The sequence below is a fragment of the Haematobia irritans genome, chromosome 1 (genome assembly GCF_050003625.1).
Source record: "Haematobia irritans isolate KBUSLIRL chromosome 1, ASM5000362v1, whole genome shotgun sequence".
In the NCBI taxonomy this organism is placed as follows: domain Eukaryota; kingdom Metazoa; phylum Arthropoda; class Insecta; order Diptera; family Muscidae; genus Haematobia; species Haematobia irritans.
Window position 1 is genome coordinate 4,210,801 of NC_134397.1, and position 14,281 is coordinate 4,225,081.

General features: G+C 36.7%; 1 protein-coding gene across 1 annotated transcript; it reads left to right on the forward strand.

The window, feature by feature from the left end:
* The first annotated feature begins 262 nt into the window (after nucleotides 1-262).
* Nucleotides 263-7,750, forward strand: LOC142220087 (arrestin domain-containing protein 17-like). Its single transcript, XM_075289013.1, has 5 exons — nucleotides 263-468; nucleotides 658-792; nucleotides 1,008-1,222; nucleotides 6,944-7,502; nucleotides 7,569-7,750. The coding sequence occupies exons 1-5, from the start codon at nucleotides 354-356 to the stop codon at nucleotides 7,745-7,747; spliced, it is 1,203 nt and encodes a 400-aa protein (XP_075145128.1). The 5' UTR covers nucleotides 263-353; the 3' UTR covers nucleotides 7,748-7,750.
* The last annotated feature ends 6,531 nt before the right edge of the window (nucleotides 7,751-14,281 follow it).

The window sequence follows — 14,281 nt, forward strand, 5'->3', positions numbered from 1 at the left end:
CACCAGATAAGGAAGCAATTACAATAGAAATGCCGTAAGTTGTGGTAACCAAAAGTCAGGAATTTTAAGAAATGTTTTATTTCCATTTTGTTTCATATGGCATTGGGGGTATTCACCAAAGAGAACCAAAAATGCTCCCTTATCGAGAATTGATAAAGCATTTCTCTGATAACTTCAAGTGGAATGCTCCTCCTCTTTTCCCCTCTATACTCGCACAACCCACCAAGTGGATATTTAGCAAATATTTTAGTATAATTTAGCCAATGGTTTAGAGCTCATTTGCAGATCACTAAAGACTTTGAAACATTTAAGTTGCAGATGTCACAAGGATTGTGGATTTAATTTTCAATACAATGGTGGTGAATTGTGAAATACAATTTGAGAATAACCCTCAGGGTTGTTATTTTGGTGGTCAAGTAATGACTGGGAAAATTGTTCTATCTGCTGATAAGGTCAAACAAGTGAAAGGTAAGAGATTTCCATACAACTCGAGAGTGGTTTGCATGCGTAAACAAAAACAACAAAGCTGAGTCATACCAGAAAAGTTTTTAATCAAAAAATGTGATATATATGACGGAGGGAATTGTTTACTATTTACTTTATATTATGTCTTGTAATTTTATTTTAATACGATTTTTTTTTCATTATTTTCTATAGCTGTTGTATTGAAGATCAGAGGATATGCCAACACATATTGGTCGGAGAAAGGCACCAAAGATAAAAGAACTCACTATAGAGGTCATGTTGATTATATCAATTCTTTGACATATCTCATAAGTCCAAATAGTTCAGGTGAGATTAATAGCAATGCAGTGAAACCTCTCAAACGTAGACAATTGTCGTGATACGCTTGATATATTATTGCATAAAAATTAATCTCTCATAAGTGGTTACCTCCCAAACATGGGGGAAATGTAAGCGACCGTTTGGGTGTTCACTTTTAGGAGATTTCACTGCATATTAAAATTTTCATAAAATTTAATTAATCTGTTGCATTTATTTAACAGATGAACCTGTTATTATTGAGCCTGGCATACATAGCTTCAGTTTTGCCTGTCATATTCCAACCACTTGTCCATCTTCATATGAAGGCAATAGAGGTCACATCCGTTATGTTGTTAAAGTGAAATTGCTGCGGCCATGGAAATATGATGAAAAATTTAGTCAAGCTTTTACAGTGATAAAAATCATGGACTTAAATTACGATACTCCATTACTGAAGGTAAGAATTTTCAACTGCCTTATAAACGTATTGAAAAAAATATTATCGTAAGGTTATAGATTCCATGTTCTTAAACTACAAATGCTTTGTTTTGCGTAGTACACCCAGAGAAGGAATATGATCACCTCAAACATGTTTTAAGAGCAAAATGTTATTTTTGGGTGGTGACCATGTAACATGGTTTTCGCAACGATGTTATTTTCTCGGAAATCATGTATCTGATTTCGGCAAGCAGGTTATATTTGACGAGAAAATAACATTTTAGTGACAAACATGTTACATGGTCACCATACAAAAATAACAGTTTGCTCTTGAAACATGTTTGAGGTGATCATATTCCTTCTCTGCGTGTATAGAAAATCCTTTCATTGATACAAAGATTTTTTACTTGACCAAAAGTTGATGAAATAAAATTACATTGGAGACGTTTTGTCTTGGAAATTAAGCGATTTGATTTTAAAGCACGGTTACCATACTCGTAGTTGGTAGGATTCTATCAAATATGGTAGAATTTTTAATATTTTGGTAAATTTTGGAAAGAGGTAATTCATAAATCTTCTATTGACAAAATTTTCTATAGAAATAAAATGTTGACGAAATTTTCAATTAAAATAAAAATGTTTACAAAATTTTCCATAGAAATAAAATTTTGACAAAATTTTCTATAGAAATAACATTTTGACAAAATTTTGAATAGAAATAATATTTTGACAAAATTTTCTATTAAACTAAAAATTTTACAAAATTTTCTATAGAAATAAAATTTTGGCAAACATTTCTCTAGAAGTAAAATTTTGACTAAATTGTCCATAGAAATAAAATTTTGGTAAAAAATTTCTTTAGAAATATACAATTTTGACAAAATTTTATAAAGAAATAAAATTTTTCCAAAAAAAAAAAAATTGACAAATTTTTCTATAAACTTAAACTTTGACATAATTTTTCTATAGAAATAAAGTGTTAGGTTAGGTTAGGTGGCAGCCCGATGTATCAGGCTCACTTAGACTATTCAGTCCATTGTGATACCACATTGGTGAACTTCTCTCTTATCACTGAGTGCTGCCCGATTCCATGTTAAGCTCAATGACAAAGGGACCTCCTTTTTATAGCCCAGTCCGAACGGCGTTCCAAATTGCACTGAAACCACTTAGAGAAGCTTTGAAACCCTCAGAAATGTCACCAGCATTACTGAAGTGGGATAAACCACCGCTGAAAAACTTTTTGGTGTTCGGTCGAAGCAGGAATCGAACCCACGACCTTGTGTATGCAAGGCGGGCATGCTAACCATTGCACCACGGTGACCCCCAAATAAAGTGTTAACAAAATTTTCTATAAACAAGTATATAAAGCAGTAAATTCGGCCGGGCCGAATCTTAAATACAAACCACCATGAATCAAATATAATAGTTTACTTTGAAGACTCTTCGTCGTAGTGGGTTACTTCATAATATATAGAATTATAGGGGGTTTGATGACAAATCTTCTCCCAAGCAAGTCAGTTCCCAAAGACAAACTTTAAAGATCCTACCTATGACGACCAGATCAGATTCTGGATTTATGAGAACAAATTTTGTTTGAGTCTTAGAGAAATTATAAACATATCGTGTATATGATGAAAGTACGCCTTGATTTTAAATCTTAAATCTGTAGATTTTTTCCGTCATTATTCAAATAAATACGACGAGTACAATCTGGAAATTTTACTTTCAGTTTGAAGCAATTTTCATGATCAGTGCGCCTGCTATACCATGAAAGAAGTGTTTTTCTTTTTGAGAAACGAAATTTTAGACAAGCAAAGTTTTCTTTTGACACAAATTTTAGAGACAATCGTTGAATAAACGAAAATACTTTATAAGAAAATGAAATTCCGTTTGTCTAAAATTTCATTATAGATTTCTAATTTCCAGCAAATTGGATAAAAACTACGGATTCTAGAAGTCCATGAAATAAAGCCGGGAGATCGATCTATATGGGGCTATACCAGAACATGGACCGATAGACACCATTTGCTACGCACATATGTGTGATCTTAAAATACCTTCAGATTTTCAATTTCAAACAAATCGGCTAGAAAATATAGTCTCTAGACGCCCAAGAAGTAAAAATCGAGAGATCAGTTTATATGGAGGTTATACCAAAAAATGGACCGATATACCTCAGTTTCGGCGCACTTATTTGTGGTCCAAAAATACCTCTAGATTTCGAATTTCAGGCAAATCGGGTAATAAAAACAGTTTATAGAAGCCCAAGAATTTCAGACAAATCGGATGGTAAATATAGTTTCTAGACGCCCAAGAAGTAAAATCGGGAGATCGGTCTATATGGGGGCTATACCATAACATGGACCGATGGGCACCATTTTCGGTACACCTTTTTATGGTCCTCAAATAACTCTATATTTCCAACTTCGGGCAAATTGGATAAAAACTACGGTTTTTATAGGCCCAAGACCGAAATCGGGAGGTTGGTTTATATTAGGGCTATATCAAAACATGGACCGATACGGACCATTTTCGACACACCACCTTATGCTCCCAAAATACCTCTAGATGTTTAATTTCATACAAATCGGATAGAAAATACTGTTTTTGGACGCGTAAGAAGCACAATCGGGAGATCGGTCTATATGGGGGCTATACCAAAACATGGACTGAAACGGACCATTTTCGACACACCTCTTTATAGTCCCACAATACCTCTAGATTTCCAATTTCAGGCAAATCGGATGGTAAGTATAGTTTCCAGAAGCCCAAGAAGCAAAATCGGGAGATCGGTCTATATGGGGGCTATATCAAAACATGGACCGATACGGACCATTTTCGAAACACATCCTTATGGTCCTAAAATACCTCTAGATTTTCAATTTCAGACAAATCGGAGAGAAAACACTGTTTCTAGACGCCTAAGAAGCAAAATCGGGAGATCGGTCTATAAGGGGGCTATACCAAAACATGGACCGATACGGACTATTTTCGACACACCTCAATCGGGAGGTCGGTTTATATGGGGACTATATCAAAACTTGGACCGATAAAGCCCATCTTCGAACTTGACCTGCCTGTAAACAAAACACGAACCTGTGCCAAATTTCGGGACGATAGCGCCATTATTGAAGGCTGTCGCGTGATTACAACAGACAGACGGACAGACGGACATGCTTATATCGTCTTAGAATTTCTCCCTGATCAAGAATATATATATATATACTTTATATAGTCGGAAATCGATATTTCGATGTGTTACAAACGGAATGACAAACTTAAAGGGTGATACGGTCAAAATTTGGTCAATATAAACCTGACGTATTTCTTTCAATTTTGCATTTAAGAAACCTGAACACCCCTCATTTTGAGGGTGTGTGTGTAGAATGTTGCTCCTATTTTGATTTTGGAATTCACTCTTCAGATGTCAAAATGCCGTCCAAGCAAAAAGAGCAGCGTATCAAAATTTTGCTCGCGCATCGCGAAAATCCGAGCTACTCGCACGCAAAGCTGGCAAAATCGCTAAAAGTTGCCAAATCAACCGTTACAAATGTAATTAAAGTGTTTGGGGAACGTTTGTCGACAGCCAGGAAGTCTGGATCGGGGGGAAATCGAAAACCGGAAGCCGCTGAGACGACAAAGAGAGTTGCCGGTAGTTTCAAGCGAAACCCTAACCTCTCTCTCCGAAACGCCGCAAACAAGCTGGGTGTATCGTCTACAACCGTGCATCGAGCCAAAAAACGAGCCGGACTATCGACTTACAAGAAGGTAGTGACTCCAAATCGCGATGATAAACAAAATACGACGGCCAAAGCGCGATCCCGGAGGCTGTACACGACGATGCTGACGAAGTTTGACTGCGTGGTAATGGACGACGAACCTACGTCAAAGCCGACTACAAGCAGCTTCCGGGACAGGAGTTTTATACTGCAAAAGGAAGGGGAAAGGCAGCAGATATTTTCAAGCACATAAAACTATCAAAGTTCGCAAAGAAATATCTGGTTTGGCAAGCCATCTGTACCTGTGGCTTGAAAAGCAGCATTTTCATAGCTTCCGGGACTGTCAACCAAGAAATTTACGTGAAATAGTGTTTGAATAAACGTCTGCTGCCTTTCCTGAAGAAACACGGTTGTTCCGTACTGTTTTGGCCCGATTTGGAATCTTGCCATTACGGTAAAAAGGCCATACGGTACGGTACGCCGCCAACAACGTGCAAGTGGTTCCCAAGGACAAGAACCCTCCCAACACGCCAGAGCTCCGCCCAATTGAGAAATACTGGGCTATTGTCAAGCGGAACCTAACGAAGGCCAAAAAACTGCTAAGGACGAGCAGCAGTTCAAGGCAAACTGGCTTTCTGCGGCGTAGAAGGTGGACAAGGTGGCTGTACAAAATCTGATGGCAGCTGTCAAGCGTGAGGCCCGGCAATTCGGATTTGGAAAAGCGAAATCCTAACTGAATATTTTTCCTGAATTTTATACTAATTGAACTTGAAAAAGAAATTTAATTTGATTTTTTAAATAAACGATTTCACCGATTTACACGCGTTTTCCCTTGACCAAATTTTGACCGTATCACCCTTTATTATAGCCCCGTCACCATTTTATGGTGGTGGGTATAAAAAACAATGTGATAAAATTTTCTGTACAAAAAATTATTTACAAAATTTTCTATTAAAATAAACATTTTGACAAAATTGTCCATAGAAATAAAATGTTGAAAAAATTTTTTATAGAAATAAAATTCTGACAAAAATTTCTATAGAAATAAAATTTTGACTAAATTTTCCATAGAAATAAAATTTTGACAAAATTTTCCATAGAAATAAAATTTTGACAAATTTTGTTATAAAATTCAAATTTTGACATCATTTTTCTTTAGAAATAAAGTGTTAACAAAATTTTCTATTAAAATAAAATTTTTGACAGAATTGTCCATAGAAATAAAATGTTGACAAAATTGTCTATAGACATACAATATTGACAAAATTTTCTATAGAATTAAAATTTTCTATAGAAATAGAAGTTGGACATGATTTTCTATAGAAATAAAATTTTGACAAAATTTTCTATAAAATTAAAATTTTGACAAAATTTTTTATAAAATTAAATTTTAGATATAATTTTTCTACAGAAATAAAATGTTGACAACATTTTTTATAGAAAAAACATTTTGACAAAAAATGTTTACAGAAATACATTGTTGACAATTTTTTTAATGGAAATAAAATTTAAAAAGGAGTGTTTTGTTTGGTAGATTTTTGACAAAATTTTCTCGAATCAGTGATCGTTAGTTTTCTTTATTCTCTCTTTTTTTGGCTAGAAATTAGTATCAAATTTATGCAGACAAAGTCAAAATCTTTGGAACTTAGTAAGCGTTTTTTAGTGAATTTTCACCCATCTTCACCCTAGCGGATTTTTTTTATTTAGAACAAAAAAAAAATATTTAGTTGAGCTGTAACATAATTTTAAACTCTTAGTTGATTTCATTAAAAAATTAATTGAATCAATTGAAATTTTATTTGAAGAATTCTTAGTACACGCAATATACTCAATTGCCTTTTATTAAATAAGCCTTTTATTTAATAAAAAATGTTAGTTGCGATATTTGACAGTTATTTTTTTTTGGCAATTTCAATCAAAAAACTATTATATAAATTATTGTGGTGATTAAAGATAAAAACTATTTTATTCTTTGTTCCTTGTGTTTTAAGCTTTAAAATTTCCAATTTCATTCCAAACAGCTGCCCACGGCCAATGATAAGACAAAAGTGTTCTGTTGTGGACCCATGAAAAGTGAACCTTTACAAATAAATGTTCAAGTTCCACAGACTGGCTATGTTCCAGGCCAATTGATACCCGTAACCATTGTTGTAAATAATGACACCAAAGTGGCAATTACGGAAATCCGTGTACGTTTGGTGATGACGGTCTGTGTCTCTAGCCAAATTCCTCGTGCCAAAGCAATCGATGAACATACAACAATTTCGAAATTACTTGGAGATCCTGTTCCAGTGTTGTGTAAAAAGCAATTCACCTATCTACTGCCGGTGCCAGCAACACCGCCTACATGTTTCAATCTATGCAGTATAATACAAATCGGCTATCACATTGAGGTAGAGGCTAAAATGAAAGGATTGTTTTATCACAATCAAATGATTGGTATACCGGTGACTATTGGCAATGTTCCATTAGTAGGAGTTGTACAACAACAGCCAAAGACAGCTCAAGCTCCTATGATGGATCAAGAGGAAAATCCTGGAGTAGTCAATGATCTTCCGTGGTCAAATAATGAAAATATTCGTAAGTTAATTTTGACTTATGGAAGGAAATGCAAAATGATGACATCATTTATTTTTGTTATTACAGCTTGTCCTAGTTTTGAGGAAGCCGTTTTTATGCCCCAAGCTGATATTGCTGAAGGACAAAAGCATGACTATGGTGAAACCAAATATTCTCCTAAATATCCGGTATTTGATATTCCCAGTCCTTCGATTGGCGATACTAATAATGCGACTGTTGACGCAAATAAATCCACTTGGCTATGAAAATTTTCGTTTTGTATTTTAATGCGCGGAACCACAATTTAGAGTAGGTAAAAAAAGTCTGAGGATCTCTATGAATCGTTGTTGCACTCCATCGTATCAATCTGGTAACCTATAAAGGCAATTCCTTCACACAGACACATTCTTTGTTAGCTACTCCAAAATCAGGATTTTTGTATTGTGTAGGCATTGCTTACACCGAAAAAAGTCTGTAGTTAAACTAACGCAAATTTTCTTTTCCCAATGAAATTTTCTTTTCTTAAGTATGTTTCAAATTGTACTAACTAAGCGGTAGTATATAGTTCAATGAGCGTACACATAAGTTCAGTATGGACTAAAGCAGAACAAAATTTCCGTATGATTCCAGGAAAAAAGTAAGAACTGTATTGTTACAATGGTCATGATTAGGCGCCAATGATTTTTTTCTTTACTTTTAGTTAATTTTTTTTTCGTGAATTGCAGTTAAAAAGTATAACATGGCAATAAAGTTTCCTGGATTTAGCAACGCCTTGTTCATATCTCAAGATGTGGAGTACAATTTAGTTCAATTTTCGTATGAGGTAGTTCAAACGGTTTAATGTTTTTCTGTGTAATCACAATAAAGTTCTCCAGGTTAAAATATCGCAAAAAATGTGGCAAATTACGTGTGATATAATATTCCAGTAAATGTAGAAAAAAATCTACACTCAGGCAGTCGGACCTGATATGATGGGAATACAACGGCAACTACTTGAGAGCTATCGCTTTACATCTTGAAAGCAGTTGATAACATAGCAACTAGAAAATGTTAACTCAGTCCAATTGTTAAGGCTTTTGAAATAGTCAGGCTGGTTTAACTGAGGGGTACACTGAAAAAAAGCTGAACGTTTACAAAACCTAAATTTGAGGATACGATATCAAGGATCAATTTCTTTGAAATGAAAAATAATTTTTACTGGGCTACCGCAATAAACTAACTGCTTAATATTGGGCACAAATATTTCTTCTGTATACATGCTGCCGAGTATTGCAATCAAGACGTATCGGATTATATACAGATATATCCACCATGTAGACCGAACCCAGGATTTAAGGGATTGAGGGACCTGAAGACTAAGCTTTCATGCGTCCAACTGAAGATATGTCGGTCTTTTGGTCGTTAGGCTTTTTTCTTTTAGTACTGGATACCCAAGCCGAGACGGACTAAAATATAACAGAGTATTCGTTTATCCAGAAAATGTCTTAAAATGTACAACACTGACATCAGCTGTCACAGAAAACAATTAATCACAGAAAACAAGCGAAGTCTTGCATTTTTTAAATGTGAAGTGCCCTAATAGTAATACAAATTTAGTGCTATGATTATATCTGACACTCTACCACTTTTAATTTCATATTATCCCACAAATTAATCACAATAAATTCCTATTGTGAATCGTGGAAACGTAATTTTAACAAAATGCAATTTGGTAACACCGATGCAATTTGGGATGTTCTGAATAGAACACCATACACAGAGAAGGAACATGGTCACCCCAAACATATTTCAAGAACAACATTTTTTTTTGGACGGTGAACAGTAAGATTTTTGTCGCAAAAATCTTGTTCTCTCGGCGAACATATAACTGGTCAGATACATAGTTTTCGAGAAAATAACATAATTGCGGCAACTATGTTCTGAATAGCTCTTACAAATGTTTCATAGAGCACTAAAAGAAACAAGTATATACAGCAGTAAGTTCGGCCGGGCCGAATCTTAAATACCCACCACCATGAATCAAATATAAGGGGTTCCTTTGAAATTTCAGGGGGATTTGAGGACATATCAAAGCAGAGCAGTTCAACCAGAACACTTCCCGAAGATAAATTTAAAGATTTTACCTATGAAAACTGTATCAGATTCTGGTTTTATAAGAACCATCTTTGTTTGAATTTTAGAGGAATCATAAACATCCCTTGTAAGTGTGCAAGAAAATTATACAATAACGTCTTGATTTGAAATCTTAAATCTGTAGATTTTCAGAAGTAAAATCTGGAAATTTTACATTTAGTTTCAAGCAATTTTCATGATCATTGCGCCTTCTATACTCTCAAGAAGTGAAATCGGTCTATATGGAGGCATTACAAAATGGACCTATAAAAACTTAATCCGATACACGTTTTTGTGAGCCTAAAATACAAGAATATTTACAAATTCAGGCAAATCGGATAAAAACTACGGTTTCTAGAAACCCAAGGAGTTAAATCGGGAGATCGTTCTCATGGGGGCTATGCTAAAATATGGACCTATACTTACCGTTTTCGGCACACGTCTTTATGCCCCGAAAATATATCTAGATTTCCAATTTCAATAAAAACTACGGTTTTTATAAGCCCACGACCCCGAATCGGGAGGTCGGTACCAAAACATGAACCGATGCTCACCATTTTTGGCACATCTCCTTATGGTTCTCTAGTACCTCTCGATATCCAATTTCAGGTAAATTTAATAAAAACTGCGGATTCTAGAAGCCCAAGAAATAAAATCGGGAGATCGGTCTATATGTGGGCTATACTAAATACATGGGCCGATACTTACAATTTTTGGCACACCTCTTTATGGTCCGAAAATATCTCTAGATTTCCAATTTCAGGCAAATTGGATAGAAACTACGGTTTCTATAAGCTCAAGAATTAAAATCGGGAGATCGGTTTATATGGGGGCTTAAGGGTGATACGGTCAAAATTTGGTCAATATAAACTTGACGTATTTCTTTCAATTTTGCATTTAAAAAACATGAACACCCCTCATTTTGAAGGTGTGTGTGTGTAGAATGTTGCTCCTATTTTGATTTTGGAATTCATTCTTCAGTTGTCAAAATGCCGTCCAAGCAAGAAGAGCAGCGTATCAAAATTTTGCTCGCGCATCACGAAAATCCGAGCTACTCGCACGCAAAGCTGGCAAAATCGCTAAAAGTTGCCAAATCAACCGTTACAAATGTAATTAAAGTGTTTGGGGAACGTTTGTCGATAGCCAGGAAGTCTGGATCGGGGGGAAATCGAAAACCGGAAGCCGCTGAGACGACAAAGAGAGTTGCCGGTAGTTTCAAGTGAAACCCTAAGCTCTCTCTCTCTCCGAGATACCGCAAATAAGCTGGGTGTATCGTCTACAACCGTGCATCGAGCCAAAAAAAGAGCCGGACTATCGACTTACAAGAAGGTAGTGACTCCAAGTCGCGATGATAAAAATATACGACGGCCAAAGCGCGATCCCGGAGGCTGTACACGACGATGCTGACGAAGTTTGACTGTGTGGTAATGGACGACGAAATCTACGTCAAAGCCGACTACAAGCAGCTTCCGAGACAGGAGTTTTATACAGCAAAAGGAAGGGGAAAGGTAGCAGATATTTTCAAGCACATAAAACTGTCAAAGTTCGCAAAGAAATATCTGGTTTGGCAAGCCATCTGTACCTGTGTCTTGAAAAGCAGCATTTCCATAGCTTCCGGGACTGTCAACCGAGAAATTTACGTGAAAGAGTGTTTGAATAAACGTCTGCTGCCTTTCCTGAAGAAACACGGTTGTTCCGTACTGTTTTGGCCGGATTTGGCATCATGCCATTACGGTAAAAAGGCCATGGAGTGGTACGCCGCCAACAACGTGCAGGTGCTTCCCAGGGACAAGAACCCTCTCAACACGCCAGAGCTCCGCCCAATTGAGAAATACTGGGCTATTGTCAAGCGGAACCTAAAGAAGACCAAAAAAACTGCTAAGGACGAGCAAATCATAAATTTTAGAGGAATCATAAACATCCCTTGTAAGTGTGCAAGAAAATTATACAATAACGTCTTGATTTGAAATCTTAAATCTGTAGATTTTCAGAAGTAAAATCTGGAAATTTTACATTTAGTTTCAAGCAATTTTCATGATCATTGCGCCTTCTATACTCTCAAGAAGTGAAATCGGTCTATATGGAGGCATTACAAAATGGACCTATAAAAACTTAATCCGATACACGTTTTTGTGAGCCTAAAATACAAGAATATTTACAAATTCAGGCAAATCGGATAAAAACTACGGTTTCTAGAAACCCAAGGAGTTAAATCGGGAGATCGTTCTCATGGGGGCTATGCTAAAATATGGACCTATACTTACCGTTTTCGGCACACGTCTTTATGCCCCGAAAATATATCTAGATTTCCAATTTCAATAAAAACTACGGTTTTTATAAGCCCACGACCCCGAATCGGGAGGTCGGTACCAAAACATGAACCGATGCTCACCATTTTTGGCACATCTCCTTATGGTTCTCTAGTACCTCTCGATATCCAATTTCAGGTAAATTTAATAAAAACTGCGGATTCTAGAAGCCCAAGAAATAAAATCGGGAGATCGGTCTATATGTGGGCTATACTAAATACATGGGCCGATACTTACAATTTTTGGCACACCTCTTTATGGTCCGAAAATATCTCTAGATTTCCAATTTCAGGCAAATTGGATAGAAACTACGGTTTCTATAAGCTCAAGAATTAAAATCGGGAGATCGGTTTATATGGGGGCTTAAGGGTGATACGGTCAAAATTTGGTCAATATAAACTTGACGTATTTCTTTCAATTTTGCATTTAAAAAACATGAACACCCCTCATTTTGAAGGTGTGTGTGTGTAGAATGTTGCTCCTATTTTGATTTTGGAATTCATTCTTCAGTTGTCAAAATGCCGTCCAAGCAAGAAGAGCAGCGTATCAAAATTTTGCTCGCGCATCACGAAAATCCGAGCTACTCGCACGCAAAGCTGGCAAAATCGCTAAAAGTTGCCAAATCAACCGTTACAAATGTAATTAAAGTGTTTGGGGAACGTTTGTCGATAGCCAGGAAGTCTGGATCGGGGGGAAATCGAAAACCGGAAGCCGCTGAGACGACAAAGAGAGTTGCCGGTAGTTTCAAGTGAAACCCTAAGCTCTCTCTCTCTCCGAGATACCGCAAATAAGCTGGGTGTATCGTCTACAACCGTGCATCGAGCCAAAAAAAGAGCCGGACTATCGACTTACAAGAAGGTAGTGACTCCAAGTCGCGATGATAAAAATATACGACGGCCAAAGCGCGATCCCGGAGGCTGTACACGACGATGCTGACGAAGTTTGACTGTGTGGTAATGGACGACGAAATCTACGTCAAAGCCGACTACAAGCAGCTTCCGAGACAGGAGTTTTATACAGCAAAAGGAAGGGGAAAGGTAGCAGATATTTTCAAGCACATAAAACTGTCAAAGTTCGCAAAGAAATATCTGGTTTGGCACGCCATCTGTACCTGTGTCTTGAAAAGCAGCATTTCCATAGCTTCCGGGACTGTCAACCGAGAAATTTACGTGAAAGAGTGTTTGAATAAACGTCTGCTGCCTTTCCTGAAGAAACACGGTTGTTCCGTACTGTTTTGGCCGGATTTGGCATCATGCCATTACGGTAAAAAGGCCATGGAGTGGTACGCCGCCAACAACGTGCAGGTGCTTCCCAGGGACAAGAACCCTCTCAACACGCCAGAGCTCCGCCCAATTGAGAAATACTGGGCTATTGTCAAGCGGAACCTAAAGAAGACCAAAAAAACTGCTAAGGACGAGCAGCAGTTCAAGGCAAACTGGCTTTCTGCGGCGAAGAAGGTGGACAAGGTGGCTGTACAAAATCTGATGGCAGGTGTCAAGCGTGAGGCCCGGCAATTCGGATTTGGAAAAGCGAAAGCCTAACTGAATATTTTTCCTGAATTTTATACTAATTGAACTTGAAAAAGAAATTTAATTTGATAAATAAATAAACGATAAATAAACGATTTCACCGATTTACACGCGTTTTCCCTTGACCAAAATTTGACCGTATCACCCTTATACCAAATTATTAACCGATACTCACCATTTTTGGCACAACTCTTTATGGTTATAAAATTCCTCTAGATTTCAAATTTCAGGCAAATTAGATGAAAACTACGATTTCTATAAGCCCAATATCCCAAATCGAGAGGTCGGTTTATATGGGGACTATATCAAAACCTGGACCGATATAGCCCATCTTCGAACTAGACCTGACTGCAGACAAAAGACGAGTTTGTGCAAAATTTCAGCACGATTGCCTCATTATTGAAGATTGTAGCGTGATTACAACAGTCAGACGGACATGGTTATATCGTCTTGGAATTTCTCCCTGATCAAGAATATATATACTTTATATAGTCGGAAATCGATATTTCGATGTGTTGCAAGCGGAATGACAAACTTATTATACCCCCGTCACCATTCTATGGTGGTGGGTATAAAAAGACCTATTATCACGCAGAAAGCGAATTATAATTAAATATAGCCGCCATATAGATCGACCCCCGGATTGTATTCTTGGTGTATTCTGAAGGGAATTCGGTACGTGATGTTGCTTAAAAGAATAAACAAAGATTTTTATACCCTCCACCATAGGATGGGGGGTATATTAACTTTGTCATTCCGTTTGTAACACATCGAAATATTGCTCTAAGACCCCATAAAGTATATATATTCTGGGTCGTGGTGAAATTCTGAGTCGATCTGAGCATGTCCG